The sequence below is a fragment of the Letharia columbiana genome (assembly GCF_014066305.1).
Source record: "Letharia columbiana isolate WasteWater2 chromosome Unknown Sc0000040_s0, whole genome shotgun sequence".
In the NCBI taxonomy this organism is placed as follows: domain Eukaryota; kingdom Fungi; phylum Ascomycota; class Lecanoromycetes; order Lecanorales; family Parmeliaceae; genus Letharia; species Letharia columbiana.
This window is the reverse complement of record NW_023501084.1, coordinates 286,671-307,342: the sequence shown is the minus strand read 5'-3', so window position 1 is coordinate 307,342 and position 20,672 is coordinate 286,671. Positions and strand designations below refer to the sequence as shown.

The following is a 20,672-nucleotide window of genomic DNA, read 5'->3' as shown; positions in this document are numbered from 1 at the left end:
AACCCCATCATGTAAGACGAAAACGCTCTATCGTGCGAGCGGCCGAAGGAGGGGGCGCCGTCACAACCTGTCCAGGGCACAGAGTCCCAGTGGGTCGGGTGCGAGATGCCTCGGGGCAGTTCCAATCATAGCGTCTCATCAGCGGTGTACTCGGCATGGCGATACCGATCATTGGAGACTTCGCGGGGAGTGACCCCTGAAGCATCGGGCGTGGTGCCCTTTAAAAGAACTTTGGTTCGGGGTAACTATAACCCTGTAACGGTGATTTCAGTTTCTCTGGCGCTCGAGGAGGAGCCCCGTGAAGGGAGGAAATGACTGTTAGACTTGGGGCTCTGCTGGGGCCTCATAGGGCCAAATATGGGTGTCTGACAAATGAAGCGCAGGCACCCCGGGCATAAATGTTGAGGAGAGAATTGCTATGCTTTTGAGTTTGCTAACATTTGTGTGTTATCCAAAGTCTCGATTGATTGGGTGAGGCGTGCTCTAGATGAGGTATGTATCGCGTAGGGTCTAAGATGAAGAGGTTCAGGTAATCGAGCGCGGATGCTGGATCTGGAATTTACCTGTCAGTAGTTTCGTAACGTCGGGTTTACAGTGGCTTACCCCAACGCTTGGCCGAGGAGCTTGTCAAGACGAGCTGATAGGAATGGTGCCCTACTTACTCGAACCTCGCATCAATGCGGCCGCTTTGGCAAGCGAGTCAGCTAGGTGTGTAGAGATTATGCTCTCAGCCTACTGGAGGAAACCTTGGCCGAGAAGACGTGGATCTGTCTGAAAAGTCTGCCAACGTCTGTCAGGTAGTATTAACAAGGTTTTTGTATAGCTCTGTAATATTTTGCGGGCTTTGGTTACCCTTTTCACCGCCATTGAAGAAGGAACGTGCAGCGTGATCGCAAGGTTTTGACTCTACCCATTATCTGTGACTAAATGTTTTATTTCTCCAGATATCTGTCGTTTGATGCAGTGAGCTTTCCTACTGCTAGGTCTCCTTAACAATTGATGATGACGCCTTTATGTGCGTGAGTCGCAGTGCTATCTAGCTCATAGGATTTAGATGTCCTTAATCATTGTTTTATATGTGTTCTAGTGCTCTATGTGCTCTACGTGCTCAATAGCGAAGACAATACGAGGATCAGAAACGACCTCATCTCAGGCTCTCAATGATCAGTGTAGCAACGGTTTTCACTGCAGTTTACGGAAAGCCTCCTATGAACTTCCACTTCAATATTGGTTAGACTGACTGCTTAATGGACACTTTATCTTTGGAACCACACCATGCCGCCGTACTTGCCAAGAGTGCTGGTTGGATGGTGAGCAATAATGAAGGCACGCCTAAGCTGGCTCCTTCGTGACCAAATCCAACTAGTCTTTAGGCGTAGATGGCATTGGGTAGTATATGCTGTCATCGTCATGAGGCAAGTCATCTTCACCAAGGACGTCATCCTCATCAGGAAAGGTATTAGAGTCCATGGATTGGCTTTTGAGCTCTTGATAGACCTCCCGAATTGCACGACCGAGTTCAGATACACCTGATGTGGTGTCTTTCAATTCTGCTTCATACAATGCAGCCTCTCCCAGTCCTAACGCTCTGAGGATATTATTCGATTGCTGCTGGGACGAAGCGTACCACTCTTGGTCACCGGAGTTATCAATCTCAACCCTGAGATGCAAACCCTTAGAATACCAGTAAGTGCCCTACGCTATGAGAATGTTCCGACGCTCTTTGAGTGCAAGTGCATGTTCTAAGAATTGCTTTATGATCGATAAAGCAGAATATTGAAGCTTCAGCTCGACGGAATAGACCTTGGGGTTGATATCTAATCTCGACGCGAGAGAAACAACTGCCCAAGCCTCTATCTGAGACGACTCTTCCTGGGTTGACTATTCGAAGGCAGTTTGGCAAAGGAAGGGACGTCTAGGATCTTCGAGTATTTCTTGAATGTTACGCCTCCGGAAGGCCCTAACAACCTTGATCGAGGCTTCTCTTGCGGCGAATGTTCACTCCGTCGCTCGCGAAAACTTTCATTATAATTGTGGATCCATCTTAGAACTTGCACCATCTCGTGCCATCAAGCGCTACCGTATTTGGATCCCCACCACCTTTTAGAAGCATAGCTACAAGCTCGAAATTTTTCAATTCTCTCCGCGTCATATCTTGGTCTATTGTTAGAAGCCATAACTCACTAATGACACAGCAGTGTAGGTAGCTCGCTTTGTTTCTATGGGAAAGATCCTGTCCTGTCTCAAAATTTTGCTGCACGTGTAACAGAATACCGTATCGGGCGGCAAGACTAAGAAAAGTCGACGGGACTGGTGGGTATCGGACCGGAAGAGGGCGTTTTCCGAGGCTCGATTTCCGTCTGAGTCGACAACCTCTTCCGCGGAGAAGACAGTGTCTCCACTGCGATCTATACATAAGATGTTGATAGACCCAACCTCTGCACCGATTGAGAGATGAAGCTTCAATTTCCTAGCGCTTCAGCCATTTTGCACAATGTTATCGAGCTGATCCATCAGGGCAATCTGAGCAACAGCCGTCTTGTCTTAAAATTTTTTTTGTTTTTTAAACACCCCCCCCCCCCCCCGTTTAAATTTTTTTTTTTTTTAAAAAAAAAAAAAACTTTTTATTTAATAAAACTAAGTTCTTCCCTCATATTTCCGCAGTCTCAGCGTGAAAAACACTCGTCTGATGTAGTGGACATATCATCGAGAAACTCGAGCCATGTCCGTGTGACACAACGTTGAGAAATTGTGAAGACAACGAGGATGCCAAGTTCTGCTCTGATGTACAGCTAATCAAACCTACGAAAAGACACCCTCCGCATTTTTTGAGATCTCATGAACTGTCTCCAGGATCCAGGTCAGATGTCCTCTTGCTAGCAATTTTGTTTGAGGGAGACTAGACAATCGGTCCGTGGCATATGCTCAGAGATTTTGCTCTGTGAAAGTTTTGCAACTTCAGCTTTTGAGACATGGCCGAGGGCGTCCTTAAAAGCTCTGTAGGAGCGACTAGACAAGCAAACTTTGACGTTGAGACTCTGTATCCTGTCTTCAATCATCCCAATCAGCGGACGATAATCTCCAATGAATTCGTCCCGCCCGTTAATAAAGAAGCATGCGCGAGAGGAAGTCATTTCACGAATAATGCGCTAGGTCATCTAAAGTCGCCATTTTGTCCAATCTAAAACCGTCTTAAGGCTGCTATCTGCTGGAGTAGATGGCCCTGATGGAGACTCGGACTTGCCAGAATCATCGAGCAATGGTATCAAACGGCGGAAAGTCTCCATGATTTGACAAATAAGGGATCTTAGCAATCCTACATTGCATCGGGCTCCTTGGGTTCATAGAAAAGTCTTCGAACAAGATTGCAAATACAAAATGGTCGTTTGGCAAACCGAACATACCTTGAAGCTGACGCGATTTTCGTGTATCTAGATTATTTTGATACTGATCCAGTTTCTTTTGGGTGTCCTCAATGGTGCCTGTCTTCCACAACCCTTTGAGACTTCTGGCCAGAGCCTGCCGTTCCCGGGGTGGGCCTTGTATCTGAAGCAAGTGAAGCTCCTCGATCAATCCATCTGAAGTCTCCGAGCATTTGATCGCTAGATTCTTGAGTTCCTTCTCGTCATCGAAGATTTGCTGCATACTTCTGGGGCTAAGAGCAGTGGTTGACAGATTCAAATCAGTACGAAGGTTTGAAAGGTGTTTGGCCATCGACTCGATCTTTTTGTTCTCAACCAGAGACCCGTTCCAGTAGGTTTCTTGGACTCCTGGATAGAGGTCCCATGCCAAAGTCCACGACCGGATTACGCTCAAGCAAGAGGAATGCAGGAGTGGGCCATCGCCGGAGGTGCCACTTCCAGCGAGGCACAACGGTGATGATGTAGAATACATGTAGATTCAGTGGTGGGCCATCAGCTATTATGTAGCTGATGGAGAACAAAGCACTGCTATCTATGGCTAACAAAAAGGGACAATGATGGAATTACATGGAAGGATGTAGGAAGGACGCAGCATAGAAGGAACTAGACACGGACACCACTGACAGCTCCCAATGCCGCAGATACTGGTAGCTGCCCTTAGCAAAAGCTAGATAAGAAGATTTAGAGGTTGAGGATGAGATGTATGACTGTGGCTTTCACCCTGATCTAAGTATAATGCTGGGGTTTTAAGGAGGACCAAGCAGTCCACCAGGGGCCAGGTTGCGCTTTTGCAACGTAGTTTGTACTATCAAAGAGAAAGGTAACACGCTACTCAGTAGCAGTGCTTCTCTTCCCTGCGCCGGCCTCTGGGAAGATTCTCACACTTTGGCCAAATCACAGAGGATTACGCAAAGTCAGAGGAATGCGAGCAGATCTCGCCCAAGGGTGCATTGCCAGAAGATACTTTCTTCATCATCACTGACTGTATGCGTGGATCATTCATTGAGAATAGTTTTGATCTCTGCGGTCTTACCTGTTCGGTGTCTTGTTCCACATCAGAATTCACATATCACTCCCCACAGCCTCTGTTCCTCATCCTGAACCTCCTTCACGACAACCCTCAGCTACCCACTATAACAAGCTCGATCTTTCGACCGTGTGACATGCCTCATTACATCAAGCAATATTCATTGCTAAACCCAAGTTTCATCATAGTACCCGTTGCAGCCGCAATTGATGCGTCTAAATCATCCCACGGGTCTGTGCAGTTTTGTCGGCTGGGCGGGCCGCAGAACTCTCACTACACCATACTCAGCCCCATTCTCTATCCCACGCGCAAACAAAACTGCCTGTTTCAAGATATAGCCGCATTCGCTTGACCCGCTATCCGCCTTCACTTCCCACGCTCTCACGCAAGCCACGTTTTTCATCATTGTTGCTAGGTAGGTAGCTCTTGAAGGCCGCCGTGCTGGTTGATTTCTGCTGTTCTTTTGGATGATTGACGCCATGACATGCAACTTCTTCGGATATCGTGTCCAGCATCACAACTGGCTTTACTCTTCTTCCTACTCCATTTGAGTGCCCTCTGCACTGCGATCACACTCCCCCACGATGTCCATACCGTCGCATTCACCAAACTTGTTCGCCACGAAGAGCATCCCATACAGCCGTCAACGCAGCCATTCTCAACCCAGCCTATCGCCAAAGCCCTCTCCACTACCAACACAACGAGCCCGACCCCACCGCTGTATATCTTTCACCTCCTAGACCTTCGCTCCATCGTTGCGTCACCAGAAACAGAACACAAAGTATTCAGAGCCATGGAGCGCACCTGCGAAGTCTTCGCATATTGTCTCCTCGATCTCGACCTTCTCGACCAGCAAGACCTAGTGTTGCGCCTCGGCGATTTCACCCTCGATTTCCACGATATGGCGGAGCATTTGAGCATCCTAGCTGTGAAGGCGGTTGTCATGAAGCTGATGCAGATGATTATAAAGGGGCTATTCGGGTTTGTCCAGGGAGAGATGGTTGATGCGCACGCGGGAGTGAGGATGATCTTTGCGTTTGGCGTCTTAGGTGTTGATTATGAGAACCGGGCATTACGAAAACGGAGGGCAGGCGAGAAGGGAATGACCCCTTCTTCCAATGGTTAATGTCTAGACCCGGTATTCAGATAGGTAAGTTGGCTAGTGAGCCTCATACCTCGTTCGATACCGCAGTTGTCTTTTCCCGCGTGTGCTTTGCAGACCCACCATTAGTCTGGATGTGGACCCCTATGAGCTTTTGAGCATGCATAAATAGTATTAAATCCGTTACCAGGTCAGCAAAGGCATCTCCCAGCATACTCAACACCTACCGACTCTGGTTTGTGCATCGTCATCAGTACTCTGCCAAAGAAAGGTGTAGACCTCAGTCATAGCAGGTCTGATTGTCAAAGCCACGCATCCTGCCTGCACAACAACATGTTTGGGTGATTTCGCCCATTGGAAAGCCATCACCGGCTAGAGATCGCCGAGGTAGTTTGGGATTCTCCATTAGCGGTCTTGCATAGCGGGATTCGTCGAAAGAACGGTACGAAGTATTGGAACAGAATGTAGCGACAACTAAGACAATAGATAAGGAAAGTAAGTACATGCATGACCGAAAGCCAACGGTTTTGATCATGGTAGAGCCCCCGAATCTGACCAATATGATCAAGAGAACCTTTCGCAATGTGCATCAGGGGTATAAACACAGGCAGATCGTCGAAATGGACGATGAGACGGCATTGTGACCTACAAGCGTCGAAGATCGGGCTAGGGGAGGGTGCGGGACGTGCAATAACACGGGCCGATGAAAAATCGCAATTGCTGAAAGCGTCAAGTACCAATGAATGAGTGTTCCAAGGTGCTTAGCAGCGTTTGCTAAAAAGTTCAGGACGAAGGAGTGATGAAGAAAATTTTGCTCCCAGCGGGCGGCGCAATGGTAATCGTTCCGTGGCAACCATTATAGTATCCGTGTCTCCAGGCTCCGAACAACATCGTATATTTGATAAAGCTGATACAGGCAAAGCTCGTAGCGCTCAGAGGGCTATCTCCAATATTTATTCTTGTTTGGTGTATCAGCTGTAAAATCTGGCTAAAGGGAGGAGCGGCAAACAGTGTCAAAGATACCAAAAGGGTAATGGGAGGACTTGAAAACAGCCTAATGCAAACATCGCTCTTAACAAGTACAAGCTCGCTTTCCTATGCAAACAAAATGCGCGAGGGCAGGTTGAAGGTAGCCTCCCATTGCAAATCGTCCGACTAAAGAGCCGGGATAGCATACGTAGCATTTACAAGCATAGTAGAATTCTCGGCTAAAGTGGTATTCACCCCGAGCATTCGTTCTGGCGGCCGCTGAGGCACCGATGATACGGTGATATTACCTCCCGGTGGTAGAGCATTCAACCCTGTTGTGATCAGTCATGCAGTTCTTAGAATTTTGCGCTAGAACTCTACTTACCACTGAGATCATCATTATCCTGTCGCTTCCCCCAGCGAGATCGACGGCTGACCACAGGCTGAGGCCCGAAGTAAGCCTTGCCTCCGGTGCCTGCGTAATAGGGAGGGTTGACGCAAATGTTGAAGAGGGTATCCAGTGCTGTGCGTATTTGGCGCCAATTGAGGGTTATGGTGGTTGCTGCCGTGATAGCGACTTGACAGGTACCTGGCATACATCAGTCAGGAAACCTCGCTCTTAAATATAAGTTCTTTTCGAACACTGACCCGATGAGAGGAATTTCACTACCCCTGCTCCTACCGAGATAATATCGTCGTCCGCGCCCAGTTCCCCGTACTCAACCTTTGCGCAATCTACCGCTGCGGGCGCACCCAGCTTTGCGTCACATTCATAGGTCATTTCGTCAGCAGAATCAGGAACCTGCTGCCACCATGGCGTGGTACCGCCGGGTCTCATCTTCTGACTCACGACTACCATACGGTGAACACTTGCGCCAAGTATCGCTCTGACCTCGTTGCTGGCGCCCTTCATGACGCCACTTAGGTACTCTGCAATCAACACAGCAATTGAAGGATGTGTATTGCCTGGTTGTGGGTCTCCAAAGGTCCGTGCTTTCACCGAGACAGTCAGGAAGTGAGCAGATATTGCTGTACGATAGCGCGTTCATAGTCAGTCTCGGACGCATTTTCGTAAGAAAATGTATTATATTGCCTTACGATATGGGAGACTCAAGTCAGTACTGGGATCTTGAAGATAATTGGCCAGATTCGATATCTTGTTCGTAGCAAAACCGCCAAGATACCCTCCCCTTTGGACACAGTCATTGACAACATAAGCAGCTAAGCCCCGAAGCTGGAAAGGAGAAGCCCTGATGGTAAAGGGTGTGTTCGTTGTTGCTGGATCATAGAAAGCCTTTGGACCCGCGACCTCAATGGAAATGACACAATTGCCTTGAGAGAATTTAGTCCAAGTCCCGTGCGACAAGTTGGATCAAGTATACATGCCAGGTGTTCCTGCACCAGCTTCGCCCTTAGGAACCGTCCAGCCAATTGACATTGGCAGATGATACTCCTGTGCATGAAAATTCACTGCCCATTCGACCTCGGCACTTTGTCGAGCCCACGGCATATTCTTCACTGCCTCTTTGCAGTCTCGCTTGGCCAGCTCCCGTCCGAATTCGGGGACACATCGTGCAAAGTCCGGAGTTGTAGGCTCAATCAATCGTGGATAAGCTTGTAGTGTGTAGGGGTTGTTTCTCGCCGCGGCGCCGAAGCCGAAGCTGCCCCCAAAAAAGCTGCTCATATTTGATTGAGGATGATGTGATATCCTTTGGAAATGAAACGAGTGTCACTAATTGGCGCACCTTATGCTTGTCTCGTGCTTGAAAGGGTGTTGGAAGATGTCAGAGATAAAATTTCATGGCAGAATAGCTTCATGGCTAATTTTGCGGCTATGAAGCGGCTTAGACAGGAAATGGGTTGCGCCAAAAGTACACAAGCGATAACAGGCTGCGGAGAGTAGCTCTTGGTTCTGACAGTGGCACGCTTAATTTGCGATGTCGGTAGATTGTGTACGCACTACAATGAAGTTCTTCGGGACGAGATATTATTTATACGACATGTGTATCGTGCCTCACACTGGTGCGAGATCCTGGTGATGACTGAGACTCTTCTTCAACCATGATTAAGGGTACGCGACCTATTTGTAAGCTAGTCGGCATTCAAAGTATCATCTTTCTCAAAATCCCTTAGAGGTTGGCCATGCGACATGAATGGAAGGAAATGCTGTGCCAGAACAGTCCGTGTTTCAAAGGATCCAGTGTGATCAGGCAGCAGCGATGCAGCTTCCAGACTTCGTAAGCCACGACATGACCGCCTTGGTTGATGCTTCACTTCTTGTTCAGCGTGGATCGTTGGACCAGTTGAATCATAATCTGGGAATCTCATTCCAGAATGACCATGTTATCGACATTGCCCTCAGCTTCACATCCATGATATCCTCGTTGCCAGGATAACACCTGCAACGAGCTTGGTTCCTCCAGGTCTTGCAACCCCGCGTGCTTCTTTTGGAACAGTGGAGCCCAAAGGCAACCAAATGTAGAAGCCAGGGTTGGATGGACGGTGAAGTGGCGTCACTCAAGACTGCCGTCTATCGGAGAATTTTGACCACTCAGACAACCTTCTCGGCTTCCTCAAGCAACTCTTCCACTTTGAAACCTCCATCACCTTGGCTAAATTGCTCAAGTAGTTTCTTCCTTTCCACTTTATGCTCCGCCCCATAGAACTTTTGTAGACACATCAGTAGCCATTTGCCTTCGTCCACCGTGATACCTCTGCCATCCACCACATTTCCTTGAAGTAGTACCAACCCCTTGGAATCGGCAAGATCGAGATGATGTGTGACTGTTGTGTGTGGTTGGGCATACTCGCCTCTTGACTTGAATTCTGCCAGATGGGTGAACAGCACGGTGGATGTAGTGGGTGATGGGAAGGTCCATTGCAGGAAGTGTATCTCTGCCCCTTTGCCTCCTCTTGGAATTGGAAGTATAAATTGCGGATGTCGCCGAGCCGTCGCCTCGATGCTATTGTAGGTGGACCGGGGAATGACAGCGCAAAGCGATTGAGGATCAGAAGCGTGGCGAAGACGCCATATGTATTCTATCTCTTTCTGGGGAAGCTCAAGCGTCTTGGGAATGTCGATGTACGAGGAAAGAAGTTTAACGCCCGGCGGAATTGGGGATTTGTTGGAGGGAGTGGTCTGGGATGATGCTTTGGGTGTCGGATGATCAGGAACTTGAGGCGGAGGCGGCGGCGCAGGGAAGCCAGACGATGTTGCTGGACTGATGGAATTGGGTGCAAGTGCTTGTCTCCGTTGGCTCCGGATCTTATCTTGATAGACAGTCTTCAACTCATCCACGTCTTTAAGACCTTGCCTGGGCAACTTATTAGATGGAGAACCGGGGTGGAGAAGACAGATGCAAGCCTACTCCTTTGCTTTTTGATACAGCTTCTCTTTGTATTTCTCCTCGATAATCTTGTCAGGCTGGCGGTGCGTTACTAGGAAGCGTACATCGTGCACCTGGGCATGCCTTCGCTGTATCCCCCTCAGATAGGGCGATGTTGTATTTCCAAAGGCATGGCGGAGAGCAGGAAGTCGGAACGCAGACATGTCGCAGCTATTGTAGCAGAGGGAAAGAAGAACTGACCGACAATGCAAACAAAATCAATGCTTTTGATGCGACGAGTGTTGTCGAGGAAAGGGAGAAAAAAGCGGGAGATGTTGCTGGCCAAAATGCCGGTCTGATCGACGGAATTAAAGTGCCTCGGCAGCAACCCCGGAATTCCGTCCCCACCGTCATTATGGTCTTCACCTCCTCCTCTTCCTATTCCTCTTCCTCCTCCCCTCCTCATGCTCAATGAAAGAGGTCATAGTCTTCCAATTGTTTTCCGATCCTATCCTCAGCAACCCAACCCTAAACCAAGATGCCTACAGAGTCGCTCTATCCGAAAATCGATATCCCAAAAACTGACCTGTGGGGCTTTCTTTTCGAGCGCAATGACAGACCATATCCTGACGACAAAAGTACTACTTTACTGTTCCCTACCAATTGCCAATCTCATTGCTGATTTGTCCGTAGTAATCTATAGAGACGCCGACACCGGCAGAGCCTACTCCTACGCCCAGGTCAAAAGCACAGCCATTGATTTTGGCAAGGGGCTCAAGTCCGTATGGGAGTGGCGGAAAGGGGATGTTCTGGCTATCTTCACCCCCAACTGTATCGATACACCAGCCATAACTTGGGGCGTGCACTGGGCGGGAGGCGTAGTGTCTCCGGCAAATCCTGGCTATACAGCAGAAGAGTTGGCATTCCAATTGAAAGATTCAGGCGCCACAGCATTGGCAACTCAGAAGCCGTTCCTCAAGGTCGCGACCGAAGCTGCAATGCAGGCTGGTATACCCGAAGACAGGATTATCCTCATGGGCGACGAGAAGGACGAGTCGATGAGATTCAAGCACTTCTCGTCTATACGGAATCTTGCGGGGACGAGCAGATACCGCAGGACAAAAGCCCATCCAAAGAATGATCTTGCATTCTTGGTATATTCTTCGGGTACAACAGGTCATCCAAAGGGGGTCATGTTGTGCCATGAGAACATAATCTCAAACATCCTCATGCTTAAAGCAGGAGAGGGCGGTAACTTGTCTTGGGATGGGGGAGCTGACGGCAATGGCGACAACATTATAGCATTTCTTCCTTTCTACCATATTTACGGTGAGTATCCTAGACAGGGATACAAGTTGTCGATTCTGACACCACCCAGGCTTGAATTGTTTAATATGTCAGAGTCTCTACAGCGGCCTCACGCTAATCGTGATGCCAAAATTCGAGATCGAGAATTTCTGTACCATTATTCAAGAACACAAGATAACGTTTGCGTACGTCGTTCCACCAGTAGTTCTGTTGCTCGCAAAGCATCCTATAATCGACAAGTACAACCTCAGCAGCCTCCGCATGCTCAACAGCGGGGCTGCACCATTGACCCAAGAGCTTGTCGAGGCAGTACACACGAGACTCAAAGTCCCTATCAAACAAGGATACGGTCTCAGCGAGACAAGCCCAACTACGCATACTCAGGTAGGCAAGCGCCCAGGAATCATCTTTTGTATACTCTAGGCTTACAAATGACGAAGCCGTGGGAGCTCTGGGATAAGACCATCGGCTCTGTAGGAACTCTTCTCCCCAATCAGACCGCCAAATACATGTCACCCGACGAAACAGAGCTTCCGATTGGCGAAACCGGCGAACTTTGGGTCAAGGGCCCTAATGTCTTCAAAGGCTACCTCAACAATCCCGAAGGTACCAAGAATGCATTGACCGAAGATGGGTACTTCAAGACTGGAGACGTGGGCCATCAGGATAAAGACGGCAATTTCTACATTACGGATCGCGTAAAGGAGCTGATCAAGTACAAAGGATTTCAGGTGCCGCCCGCAGAATTGGAGGGGCTACTAACTAGCCATCCCACTGTGAATGACGTCGCCGTCATCGGCATCTACAACAAAGATCAAGCTACGGAGGTGCCAAGAGCATACATCGTACCCAAGCCTGGAGTCGAAGGCAGTCCGAAAACTGCGAATGATATTATGCAATGGCTTCAAGCCAAAGTCGCGAACCACAAGAGACTCCGAGGCGGCGTAAGATTCGTTGACGAAGTCCCGAAGAGCGCTAGTGGGAAGATTCTACGGAGACTGCTGAAAATCAAGGCCCAGGAAGAGGATGAGAAGGGGCAGAAGGCCAAGCTATGATCATTGATCACATGGTAAATTGTGAGTTGCGAATATATGTTGGTTGGTCACAGTAGACTTGTATAACACAAATGCTACACGATCACGTCACTCTAAAGGTACGTTGGCGGTTCTAGGTAAGCAAGAGCGTTCCGCCACCGGCGCCAGACCACCGGATTATTAGCCCCTATAAGGCGTCCCTTCCGAACCTTTCCCCCCCATGATTGGTGCCGACGAGCAGCGCTGCCTATTTTCTTGTGCCAAGTCTTGGGGGCCGACCGTCGTTCATTTGCTACCAAGCACGGCTTCTTCGACGAGACCTGTCCAAGGCCTTGCGGCTGGTAGCTGTCCAATTGTGATCCAAAGTGACCACTTTTTTTAACACTACTTTAGGTCACGAAGTTCTTACACGCCCAGTCACTAAAAGTGTGATTCCCTAAGAGTGGTCACATCGAGCCGAATTGGCCTACCACTTCTCTCTTCACCTAATGTCATAGTTGGGAGCGATTTATTTGATGTCAACCGTGACTTGCCCCTATCAACATTTGCCAAAGTCCTGAGGTTGGCTACCTTTCAGTCTATGTCAGATGCGGCGTCCCGAAGCTTGCCAAGTCGAATGTCATTGGCTCACATTCTACCTGTTCCCCGATGTCCCTGTTTGTTAGACATTCCTTCGATGCCACCCGAGCCTACCTCCTATCAGCATTTCCCAAAATGTTGGGCCTTTCAACTCCGCGTTTCATGCAGACGCAGCATCTCGGCAACGGATCAAGTCGACCAGTAATAGTCCATTATGTATGTTGATTCTAAGATCACGGGTCGACAGCATCACTACTTCACCCCGTGACGGCGAAGGTGTTCTCCACTTTGGCATACGACGTAGAACTCCAGCCACCTTCGGCTGATGACTCCTGCAGTTCGAGTCTCATCTTGCTAGAGTGTATTTGTTACCATCCATTCGTACACTCTGCTGTTGCTGAGGTTCCATCTGGCCATCCAACACACACAATCGCCGATATTCTAGCGACGACCTAGTGCTGTCGCGGTCTCATCTTGTCACACAACAAGTCCTCAAACCCAACATTCTTAAGACTCCTTCACTCTCAAAGTCCTCGTCTTGCCACCAAACACCAGCTTCAATCCGCGTCTTCTTAACGAGCTTCAACCCATCCACCTGTCAGGAAGCACCGGGTATCAACCATCACAGCCATACTTTTACTACTCCAGCAAGGTTTGTGTCTCGTCATCTTCCAACGTTTTATGTTTCAGATTCACCAGACTGCCGAATAAGAGCCGTTACCGTTTGCTTGACCAGACTACCCACTTTGCCCTGCCCAGAACCTAGAATTCCTATAATCGAGTGGTCGACGATCCAATACTCGCTCTACATAGCTCAAGGATCGACCATTGCATGAGGATCGTATCCGATCGACAACCTGACCCACAATTTCAAACACTACAAGCCAGTCACTGCATGGGAATTTGACACCATCGAACGATCCGAAAGTCACTCCCTAATTCTACAAATTACTTGTGCAAAGGAACATTTACCTGCCCAGTCTTCAGTATGGAAACCATTGGTCCCACTTTTCCCGCCGAGTTTGCACGCTTGTATCCGTCAAACAAAGCCGCTGCTTTTGCCTTCGACCAGGTCGCATCAAAGTTGAAGGACGACACAAATTGGAACCAGCATGCTCGAAAATACATAACAATACATTCCGAGAAGTCTGGCATTGAGTATTATGGCAGCGAAAGTGAAAGCGAAGGTGGCTCAGGACCCCAACGGCAGAAAAAACCGGTTTGGCGGGGCTACTACGAGTTGAGCTTCGATGTACCTCCTAGGGATCCCCGCTTCGGATGGGTTCTTGGGGGTGGAAAGTATGCACTACCTGGTGACGAGAGTCCTGAGCTCGTATTGACCGAAAGGAAATCACATGACAATGTCTTCGGTCGCCATGCACGACTGTTTCACAACCACTCATCGGGAGCACTGATGCTTCATCTTGAAAAGCAGAGTTTTGCTGTAGTTGACGGCAAGAAAGTCAGTGACTCGACCACCATTTGGTCTGATCTTACACATATCACCTTCGGAGCTCTGAGTTACCAACTCCAGCTCGATGGTGCCAATGACAGTGCCCATCGAGGCCGACTGACCGGCTACCAGAAAATACACGGCTTGACGGTGAATGATTACCCTATGAATCTCTTGTCAACGCCAGCCAAGTCTGACTACATCCACAAAGACTATGTTATCAAGAACGCGATCGGCCATGGAAGCTCCTCAACTGTCTTTGCAGGTGAGCACATAAAAAGTGGGAATGCCGTTGCAATCAAGAGAATGACCCGTACTCGTCAAAACGCTGGCCCAATCGAGCGGGAAATACAGATGACAGCCTTTCTCGGTCGTCATGTAAGGCTCCTCCAGTACCCCTGGTTACTATGATCTGTATCTAGCTGACAATCCTTAGCACAGCCTCTGTCACCTGATCGATGGGATGTCCCCCAATGGAGACCGTCGAGGCCAATATTCTCGAAATGGCGCCTTTGACGAAGTCTACCTCATCTACAGTCCATTGGTAACCACAACATGATTTGCTCTCTGTGAGCCAGGACCAACAAGTGACGCCTACTACACTATATGCACCAAGATATTCTGGCAATGCCTAAAAGGTATTGATTACATTCATTCAAAGGGTGTCATGCACAGAGGCATCAGACCAGGCAACTTGGCAATAGTCTCCTGGAATCCTCCACAATGCCGGGTGATCAATTTTGGAAGTGCCCAAATGGGTATCAATTCCAACGATGTCAATGTTGGGACAACACCATACTGTGCACCAGAGATGTGGAGGCTTTCGAGAAGTGGTAAGAACTCGGGCCTAGGATACAACGAGAAGGTTGACATGTTCGCTGTCGGAGTGAGTGCATACCAGATCTTCTGTAAGCAACCGCTATGGTGGGGCCACGAAGCCGATGAATACGTCTTGGACGTAATGAAAGCAGATTTGAAGTCTCAGGGGGGCGCTCCACTCGACGTCCAAAACCTTATCAGAAGCCTGCTTGCGGATGATGCTGAGCTACGGCCTTGTGCGAAAGATGCGAGAAAGTCTCTTGATAATTGGCACGGGCCAGAAAATCAAGGGTAGAGCAGACTCCCAGCGCGAGGCCTCATTCTGACGTATATTGTCTCGTCTTGAATCACCAACATGCGCCATAAGCCAGAGGAGGTACATAGGTGATGAGTGAACGGTCGCGAATAGACGAGAACCACGAGGTTGTATGAGCATCCATTTGTTTCTAGCGGTTGCGGGGGTAGTGCATGAATGATCGTTTTAGGAGCGGTGTATTTCATCGGGCTAGTCCATGTCTTTCATGTCTATCGTGCCATTTATTTGATCCGTCCGACGTATTTTATTCCCTCACATCTTGAACAAAGATAGAATCATCGTCAGATGCCTACCAGACATCAATACCATCTTCGTTGAATCTTGAGGGGAGTGTGTGTACGTAGTAATTCTGTGGGTAGGTCTAAGATTCTACAATAACCTGTCGGGTAAGAAATAAAAAGCACCGAAACCATTGTACCAGCGCCATTAGGAATCGAATCAATACGAACTAAATACCTCCAACCACAGGGTACGCACATCATTCTCATGCAACCGAGTTCCTCCATCCATCCCTCATCGTCCTCCTCTCACCTTCTTCCTTTCACCCTCTTCATGTCATCTTGCCTTCAAAATATTGTCAACATCGAGAGTACCATATGGCCGCCTAACACAATCTTTGAGAAGATCTGGGCGCCAAACTTCGTTGAATTGCTGTTGCTCCGGCTTCGCAGTGTTCAGACCGAGACTGAGCCATCAAGACGGGTCCTATGGAGGCAAACACACGGTGGAGACGCTCAAGACACAGTCCCTTGGTGGCACGCGTGGGCAACTCCGCCGGTAACCTCGGATCAGAGTCTAGATATTTGGACGTCCCTTGCCAGGCTACCGACTCCAGATTTCGAAGAAATTAAGAAAGACCTCGCACAGGACATGCATCGCGCCTCGGGTGATTTCAAAGGAGCTCAAAAGTGACCAAATCCTAGCAACGAAGAAGTAGAAGATTCTCAAATCCCCTTGCCTTCTGCAACACGAGACACACCAACTCCATCCTTCTGGTTACAAGAAACTATTACCACCTTGTTCCCCCCGAACGCTTTCGACCAACCATTCTCAGATTCATCGGTGGAGCTAGCTACACACAACCTACCCTTCCAATTCGACCAAGGCTACTCTGCATCCTGTAACTCCCAATTCTATGCTCAACATGATAACCTTGAACAAAATTCCCCTGGAAAGTGTTTTTATCTCCATCGCCCAACCTCGCAAGCTTCTAGCAAAACAAAGCGGAACATAGAGAAAACACGAGGGTGCGCCGGGCGCAAACCTGAAGCAGTGGTCCTGGTGGTCCCTGCGGACAGACTCAAAGAGCAAGTGGCCGGTTCCCAAGCTTACCTCCCAAAAGGATGCCTCTGTGGCTGCGGCGGCGATGCTATGCACTGTCACAGACCTCCATCACTTTTTACCTCCTCCAAAGAAGTCAAGGCTCCAGACATTGCGTCCATGCTCGAAACGAGGCTTGATGATGCTGCGACAAATGATGAGCTTTCGAATCGAATTTGGTTTGGAGAGGAGTTTAACAGCCATACCTCAGATAGAGAATCTTTGGATTCGTCGATATGAACTGTTAATGGCGACGAACGAGGCAATATCCTCAAAACGTCTTCTCGCTCCCTTAACACCGACACCTACGATATAAGAACCAGGAACGACGATCGAGTGCAAGCGTCTCGCAAGCGCCGGCGCTCGACGAGTCCACCAGACACTCCTATTCGCAGTCCGAACGAAACTGCGAATACATTCCTGTATAGCTTTACGCATGGGCCTAATCATGCGCCTCATAGTATCCCTCTTTATGCATCTGGTGAAAAGGCTATCAAGGAATTTGCAAACTTCGAAAATACTCTAGTTTCCTCTCGCCATTCGTTCACACGGGCACCTACTTCCCCTCCCGAGGCCAACCCATCAAAAACACCTGCCCCCTACATTCCTAATAGGTTTCTTCCGTTGAAGACTCCATGTTACTCCGAGATATTTTCCTCTCGTGCGGAGAGAGAGCCGCCAAGAGAAGAGGGCGCGGACTGTTGCGATAAACGCTCAAAGCTATGAGGCTGAAAAGAATCGTCGTCTTGGCATAGAACATGATCGATTCAGTGATGTAGCTGGTGGGAGCCCGAATTCTACAATAGACTCGGTTTCTGTCTGTAACCCATGTGAAAAGTTAGCCGAAAGGTTCGCAATTGACCGGCCATATGCAAATGACTCAAGCAGGTCTCTCTCTCGAGCACAAACTGTCCTCCAAAGACCAAATCTCTAATAAGTCCAACTCACTATGTCACTGAAGGGTTTTCTCCATTGGAGATCTCCGGCATTTCTAATCACAACCACTCTGCCACCAGGGAAGAGAACCTAAAGTAAAGGAAGACGGACAGCTTCTGCAACCAGGCCTGCCGAAGCTCAAAGCGATGAGACCTGAAAGGTATCATCTCTATGACACAACCCATGAACGAGATAGAACTTCATCTGCTGAGGCTCCACCTTCAACTTTCCAGGCCGACGATGTAGAGGAGGACGGAGGTGGAATCTAATATCCAGATCTAGGCGAAGCAACCAACAGCAGAGGAATTCCAATAACCGACACAGTCTTGGTACCAAAGGACCGAAGTAAGAAAGTGGAGAAGGAGCCGTCGTCGTCGGTCACAGCTCTTCGCCCGACTGGCGCTAACCGCCGCTACGTGGGAGATGATACGCTAACGACACGGCAGGTCAAGCTGGCTCTCCTTTCATAATCAGGCTCTGGAACAAGGATGATAATTAACGTTCGATAGGTTATCTCACTGTGTCGTTTCCGTTGCCCTTGGTCTCATAACACAGTACTTGAAAGCTGGATGTCTACAGCAGACGATTCATGTGGTTAGTCTGGGTCACCAGTTTTGGTTCATCTGCACATACTACTTCGTCGATTTGATCTTTGAGATTTCAATCTCAACTCGCTATTGTAGATAAGACGCTTAAGATTCCATGGGTGTCGAGGATTGTATTCGTAGTGATCTTATATTGATCAGTGCACGAGGACAGCAAATTGATATATCGACACTGAATGGCGAAAGCAAACATGTAACACCCGAGATCGATTCTCGTCCTTTCTCACCCACAAAATTTCGTTGCATTACCAGTGACCTCACCCATGCGCACACACTATGGTCTGTCTCTGTGGCTATGACGCCAATAACGACCACTGCCATCTTCTGAGCATGCCACCGTCTCCGAATGATTTCTATGAGAACTTCTGGGCACCAACGTTCACGAAATTGCTTGAAGGCGGTCTTCGCACAGTTCCGGCAAGACATGAACCATCGAAACGAATTCAATGGAGGAGGGTCTTTGGAGACGATGCACAGGACGAACCCCTCCTCGATATGTGAATCAATATCCCACAGGGCTCTTGTCTCCTTCCTCGGAGAATTCAAGATGCCAAATCGCCATTACCAGCGCCGTCGACCCTCAATTCCGAAGAAGTCAACCCACTCAGCGAACAGAGATACGATTGACCGCTATTAGCTAAGGAACCTTCCACGCCCACCGACCAGCGTAGTTCTAGTTTCTATAACCCTCTATGAGACTCTGGTCGTGTGGAGCAGAGTCTGCTCAGCAGACCGAAGAAGATCTACCACGAATGGGCATCCGCATAGCCCAGGCTTCAAGACTACGATCTCTCAGATATGAACTTCGAAGGCAAGCTGGGAGACACATCTACCCTTTTCAATTTACAGAGTCCTCCTCCAAGGTCACAAAACGAAAGTTCTGGCTGGGAGTTTCCGCCGGAGCTATTTGACTCCCCTCCACCATCCATTCCACCGTTGTCTATTCATGAATCGGCCAGAGGGAAAATACAGCCTTCAAACAGCCAGAAAACTGATCACCCGCAGCTACCCTCTCAGGAACACTACGATGTGCCCATCCGGCCGGAGCAACTTCTGGCGTTACAAATTTCACCTGCAGGGAAACAACAAGCCAAGTACAATCGAAAAACATTCCTTGAATCCCCTTACCGATCAAACAGGCTGTCAGTAGACAGGAGCCGCCAGAGAATGAATTGCAAGCATCACTCATGCGCATGATGGAATGTCAGCTCAACTCTGGTAACGCTGTCTCTCTTGTCCCAGACGTCTTCCATTAACCAATCTCAGACTTGACACTGCACATACTCTCGACTTCCAATCTGATCAAGGCTACTCTTCATCCTGTACTTACCCCTTCTATTTTCAACATGATCACTCACTCGAACAAAACATCTGATCATTAGTACAAAACGTCTCTATTGGGCATCCTTTCCTCTTTACCCCAACTCATGCGATTTTCGCAGTTCACTACGTACGAAAGAAGAGAATCGAAAGCCCGCCAGGGGCAAAGCTGAAGCAGTAGATGATGTCATGGACAGACCAGCTTGCATCTGCGGTTGTGATGTAGATGATCATCTGCACACGACGCTTCAACTCCTCATTGCCTACAGCTCGCCGCGAGTACGAATACAGTAATACCTAAATGAAGGCGGCAGGTTCAGGAACGTCTCCTTGGTGTTCCCGAGGACATTTCTTGTCAACTCAGGGCAAAACGCAACGGGGCCGATCGCTGCTGCTTCTCGGCCGAGTCCGCAAGGCCAGCTCATGTCCCTCCACATCGTGATGGGAATGAAGGGCAAGAAAACTCTCTCCATGCCGCGGTATTCGTCTTGCTGTCAGCATTCCTTCTACTCAAATTGGATCATATACGCGCAGAAGGAAGCTGTGTCTCACATCCTCTTGTTCCCGGACGCCATTTTGGATGATATAACCTCACCTACACGCAAGGCAGGCATGTCATGGAGCGGACATGCCAAAGCGGTAGTCCTTCTAAGTGGGGATCCCACACAAAAGAGCGCAACGCTCTGAACAGCCGCGTCCTCTATAGCGCACAGCCTCCAGAGCATGGCGCACATCGCACGTACGTTGTCTCGAGCAAAGGACACCAAACGAAGAAAAACATCTACAAGTCAGGGATATCGCTCCATTTAGTTCCCTATTGGGATACAACATACTGGCTTCTCAAGGTCTATCGCTATTGAGAACGAGCATCAAAAGTACGGGAAAGTGCGTTTGCTCCTATCCTGCAGCAGCTAGCACTTTCAGTGATTCTGAAGATCCTGAGAATGAGATCTTGTGGGAGGAGTTGGAAATTAATGCTATCTGTCAGTCGAACAACGCAAAAGCCCCTCCCTTCGTCCCAAGGTGCAACTTGCATGAAGCAAACTCAAATCCTGTAAACTCCATCGAGGACAAACGAATGTCTTGGCCACTGATCCATCAGCTCGTCTGCATCTTGTCTAGCAACCTAACCTGTT

At 48.8% G+C, this 20,672-nt stretch overlaps 9 protein-coding genes across 9 annotated transcripts; 5 read left to right on the top strand and 4 right to left on the bottom strand.

Moving 5' to 3' along the window:
- Positions 1–1,362: 1,362 nt before the first annotated feature.
- On the bottom strand, positions 1,363–3,894 carry HO173_009488 (uncharacterized protein; the record flags this gene model as incomplete). The annotated part of the gene is made up of 2 exons (XM_037311378.1): positions 1,363–1,631; positions 3,405–3,894. 2 exons carry the CDS (start codon positions 3,892–3,894, stop codon positions 1,363–1,365), a joined length of 759 nt encoding a protein of 252 aa, XP_037161812.1.
- Positions 3,895–4,933: 1,039 nt separating this feature from the next.
- HO173_009487 (uncharacterized protein) lies at positions 4,934–5,575 on the top strand (the record flags this gene model as incomplete). The annotated part of the gene is made up of 1 exon (XM_037311377.1): positions 4,934–5,575. One exon carries the CDS (start codon positions 4,934–4,936, stop codon positions 5,573–5,575), a length of 642 nt encoding a protein of 213 aa, XP_037161811.1.
- Positions 5,576–6,706: 1,131 nt separating this feature from the next.
- On the bottom strand, positions 6,707–7,433 carry HO173_009486 (uncharacterized protein; the record flags this gene model as incomplete). Its single annotated transcript, XM_037311376.1, has 3 exons — positions 6,707–6,852; positions 6,906–7,109; positions 7,169–7,433. 3 exons carry the CDS (start codon positions 7,431–7,433, stop codon positions 6,707–6,709), a joined length of 615 nt encoding a protein of 204 aa, XP_037161810.1.
- A 171-nt stretch (positions 7,434–7,604) lies between these two features.
- Positions 7,605–8,204, bottom strand: HO173_009485 (uncharacterized protein; the record flags this gene model as incomplete). Its single annotated transcript, XM_037311375.1, has 2 exons — positions 7,605–7,852; positions 7,907–8,204. The coding sequence occupies 2 exons, from the start codon at positions 8,202–8,204 to the stop codon at positions 7,605–7,607; spliced, it is 546 nt and encodes a 181-aa protein (XP_037161809.1).
- An 867-nt stretch (positions 8,205–9,071) lies between these two features.
- Positions 9,072–10,070, bottom strand: HO173_009484 (uncharacterized protein; the record flags this gene model as incomplete). Its single annotated transcript, XM_037311374.1, has 2 exons — positions 9,072–9,834; positions 9,889–10,070. The coding sequence occupies 2 exons, from the start codon at positions 10,068–10,070 to the stop codon at positions 9,072–9,074; spliced, it is 945 nt and encodes a 314-aa protein (XP_037161808.1).
- Positions 10,071–10,384: 314 nt separating this feature from the next.
- On the top strand, positions 10,385–12,209 carry HO173_009483 (uncharacterized protein; the record flags this gene model as incomplete). Its single annotated transcript, XM_037311373.1, has 4 exons — positions 10,385–10,484; positions 10,540–11,175; positions 11,225–11,538; positions 11,595–12,209. The coding sequence occupies 4 exons, from the start codon at positions 10,385–10,387 to the stop codon at positions 12,207–12,209; spliced, it is 1,665 nt and encodes a 554-aa protein (XP_037161807.1).
- A 1,546-nt stretch (positions 12,210–13,755) lies between these two features.
- HO173_009482 (uncharacterized protein) lies at positions 13,756–14,779 on the top strand (the record flags this gene model as incomplete). Its single annotated transcript, XM_037311372.1, has 2 exons — positions 13,756–14,598; positions 14,657–14,779. 2 exons carry the CDS (start codon positions 13,756–13,758, stop codon positions 14,777–14,779), a joined length of 966 nt encoding a protein of 321 aa, XP_037161806.1.
- Positions 14,780–14,887: 108 nt separating this feature from the next.
- Positions 14,888–15,334, top strand: HO173_009481 (uncharacterized protein; the record flags this gene model as incomplete). Its single annotated transcript, XM_037311371.1, has 1 exon — positions 14,888–15,334. The coding sequence occupies one exon, from the start codon at positions 14,888–14,890 to the stop codon at positions 15,332–15,334; it is 447 nt and encodes a 148-aa protein (XP_037161805.1).
- Positions 15,335–18,492: 3,158 nt separating this feature from the next.
- Positions 18,493–18,717, top strand: HO173_009480 (uncharacterized protein; the record flags this gene model as incomplete). Its single annotated transcript, XM_037311370.1, has 1 exon — positions 18,493–18,717. The coding sequence occupies one exon, from the start codon at positions 18,493–18,495 to the stop codon at positions 18,715–18,717; it is 225 nt and encodes a 74-aa protein (XP_037161804.1).
- Positions 18,718–20,672: the final 1,955 nt, after the last annotated feature.